This window comes from Eimeria mitis, genomic scaffold, assembly GCF_000499745.2.
Source record: "Eimeria mitis Houghton genomic scaffold, Emh_scaff4018, whole genome shotgun sequence".
Lineage (NCBI taxonomy): Eukaryota > Apicomplexa > Conoidasida > Eucoccidiorida > Eimeriidae > Eimeria > Eimeria mitis.
This window is the reverse complement of record NW_013572352.1, coordinates 3081-5250: the sequence shown is the minus strand read 5'-3', so window position 1 is coordinate 5250 and position 2170 is coordinate 3081. Positions and strand designations below refer to the sequence as shown.

The window sequence follows — 2170 nt, the reverse complement described above, 5'->3', positions numbered from 1 at the left end:
CAGCAGCAGCAGCAGCAGCAGCAGCAGCAGCAGCAGCAGCAGCAGCAGCAGCAGCAGCAGGAGCGGCAGCAGGAGGAGGAGAGGCAGCAGCAGCAGCAGCAGCAGAGGGAGCGGTGGGGGTTAGATATAGGGAAAGAAGGGGGAGGGAGAAGATATGCAGCAGCAACTGCAGCAGCAGCAGCAGCAGCAACAGCAGCAGCAGCAGCAGCAACAGCAGCAACAGCAGCAACAACAGCAAGAGCAACAGGAACTGCAGCAGCAACTACATCAGCAGCAGCAGCAGCTGCAGCAACAACAACAAAAACAACAACACCAACAACAACAACAACAACAGCAACACCAGCAGCAGCAGCAGCAGCACCAGCAGCACCAGCAGCAACAGCAGCAGCAGCAGCAGCAGCAGCAGCAGCAGCAGGATTACCTGCTGAAAGGGGTGTATTCGTTTGTCTGTGGAAGCAGCAAACCTGTTGAGGGCCCCCGGAGCAACCCCACCATCCTCCCCCCTGTGTAACACACGCACCTTCATCCTGCTGCTGCTGCTGCTGCTGCTGCTGCTGCTGCTGCTGCTGCTGCTGCTGCTGTTGCTGCTGCTGATGGGGATGGGGATGATCAGCAGGAGGATGGTGCTGATGGTGTTGATGCTGCTGCTGCTGCTGTTCTTGTTGCTGCTGCTGCTGCTATTCGTGTTGCTGCTGCTGCTGCTGCTGCTGGTGCTGCTGCTGCTGCTGGTGCTGAGCGATGTCTCCTGCTGGCAGGTTAGGGTTTAGGGTTTAGGGTTTAGGGTTTAGGGTTTGGAGGCCTAGCGGTGGACCTCTCAAGCCCTTACTCAGCTGCTAAAGAGATAACTAAAAACCCCAAACCCTAAACCCTAAACCCTAAACCCTAAACCCTAAACCCTAAACCCTAAACCCTGGAATCGAAGCGGAGGGCCCCCTGTGGGCCCTCAGGTGTACATGCAGCTCAACGCAGCAGTTTTTTTGTTTGTATATAAGCAGTAAAATATATAAATAAATAAAAAATAAAAATAAAAATAAAATATAATTTTTATTTCTTCTTTATTATAGAAGGCTGCTGCTGCTCCTGCTGCTGCTCTTCATATGCATGCGCACAGTTCGCTGCTGCTGCTGCTGCTGCTGCTGCTGCTGCTGCTGCTGTCCCGCTGCCCAAGCTGCTGCTGCTGCTGCTGCTGCTGCTGCTGCTGCTGCTGGGGTCTGGAGGAGCTGTCTTTTGTTAAATAAATTGAGAATGAAGGCAAACCCTAGCGAAATCCTAAACCCTAAACCCTAAACCCTAAACCCTAAACCCTAAACCCTCAGACACCGCAGCTACAGCGGCCTTATAGACATCATTGAGCCTGGGGGCCCTTGGGGGGCCTCAGGTGTACATACACCGCCAGTTGTCTGCTGCTGCTGCTGTTTGCTGCTGCTGCTCCTGCTGCTGCTGCTGCTGCAGGACCCTTTGGAACAGTAGCAGCTGCTGCAGCAACAACAGCAGCAGCAGCAGCAACGCAAACGACAGCAGCAGCAGCAGCAGCAGCAGCAACTGCAGCAGATATGCGACTTGCACAGCTTCTAGCTGCTGCTGCAGAGAGGAGACGATAAGCAGGGCCTCAGGAGCCAGCAGCAGCAGCTGCAGCTGCAACTGCAGCAGCAACCACAGCAGCAGCAGCAGCAGCAACAGCAGCAACAGCAACAGCAGCAACAGCAGCAGCAGCAGCAGCAGCATCTCAGGAGGCCCTTTGAGGCCCCAGTTCTTTCATTCTGCCGCTGTTAAGCAGCTGGCGTTGTCTGCTGCAGCAGCAACAGCAGCAACAGCAGCAGCAGAAGCAGCAGCAGCAGCAGTAGCAGCAGCAGCCGTTTCAGCAGCAAACTTGCTGCACCAGCAGCAGCAGCAGTAAAGGAAGACGCAGCAGCTGCTGCAGCAGCAACAACAGTAGCAGTAACAAAAGCAACAGCAGGCACAGCAACAGCAACTGCAGCAGCAATAGCAGCAGCAACAGCAGCAGCAGCAGCAGCAGCAGCAGCAGCAGTAGCAGCAGCAGCAGCAGAAGATGGGTAACACAGAGAGCGTGCCTAAGGTGCAGCAGCAGCTGGAGCTGCTGTCTTCATCAGAGCTGCAGCAGCAACCCGAGGTACACTTGCTGCTGCTGCTGCTGCTGCTGCTGCTGCTG

The 2170-nt window shown here is 55.3% G+C and overlaps 1 protein-coding gene across 1 annotated transcript in view; it reads left to right on the top strand.

The window, feature by feature from the left end:
- Positions 1-154: 154 nt before the first annotated feature.
- EMH_0071610 (uncharacterized protein) overlaps positions 155-2170 on the top strand; it is a gene marked incomplete at both ends in the record, with an annotated part of 4360 nt that continues 2344 nt past the window's right edge. Inside the window, 2 exons of the mRNA XM_013499122.1 lie at positions 155-507; positions 1797-2054. Of these exons, the coding sequence (XP_013354576.1) occupies positions 155-507; positions 1797-2054 (611 nt within the window). The remainder of the gene's footprint in view (positions 508-1796; positions 2055-2170) is intronic.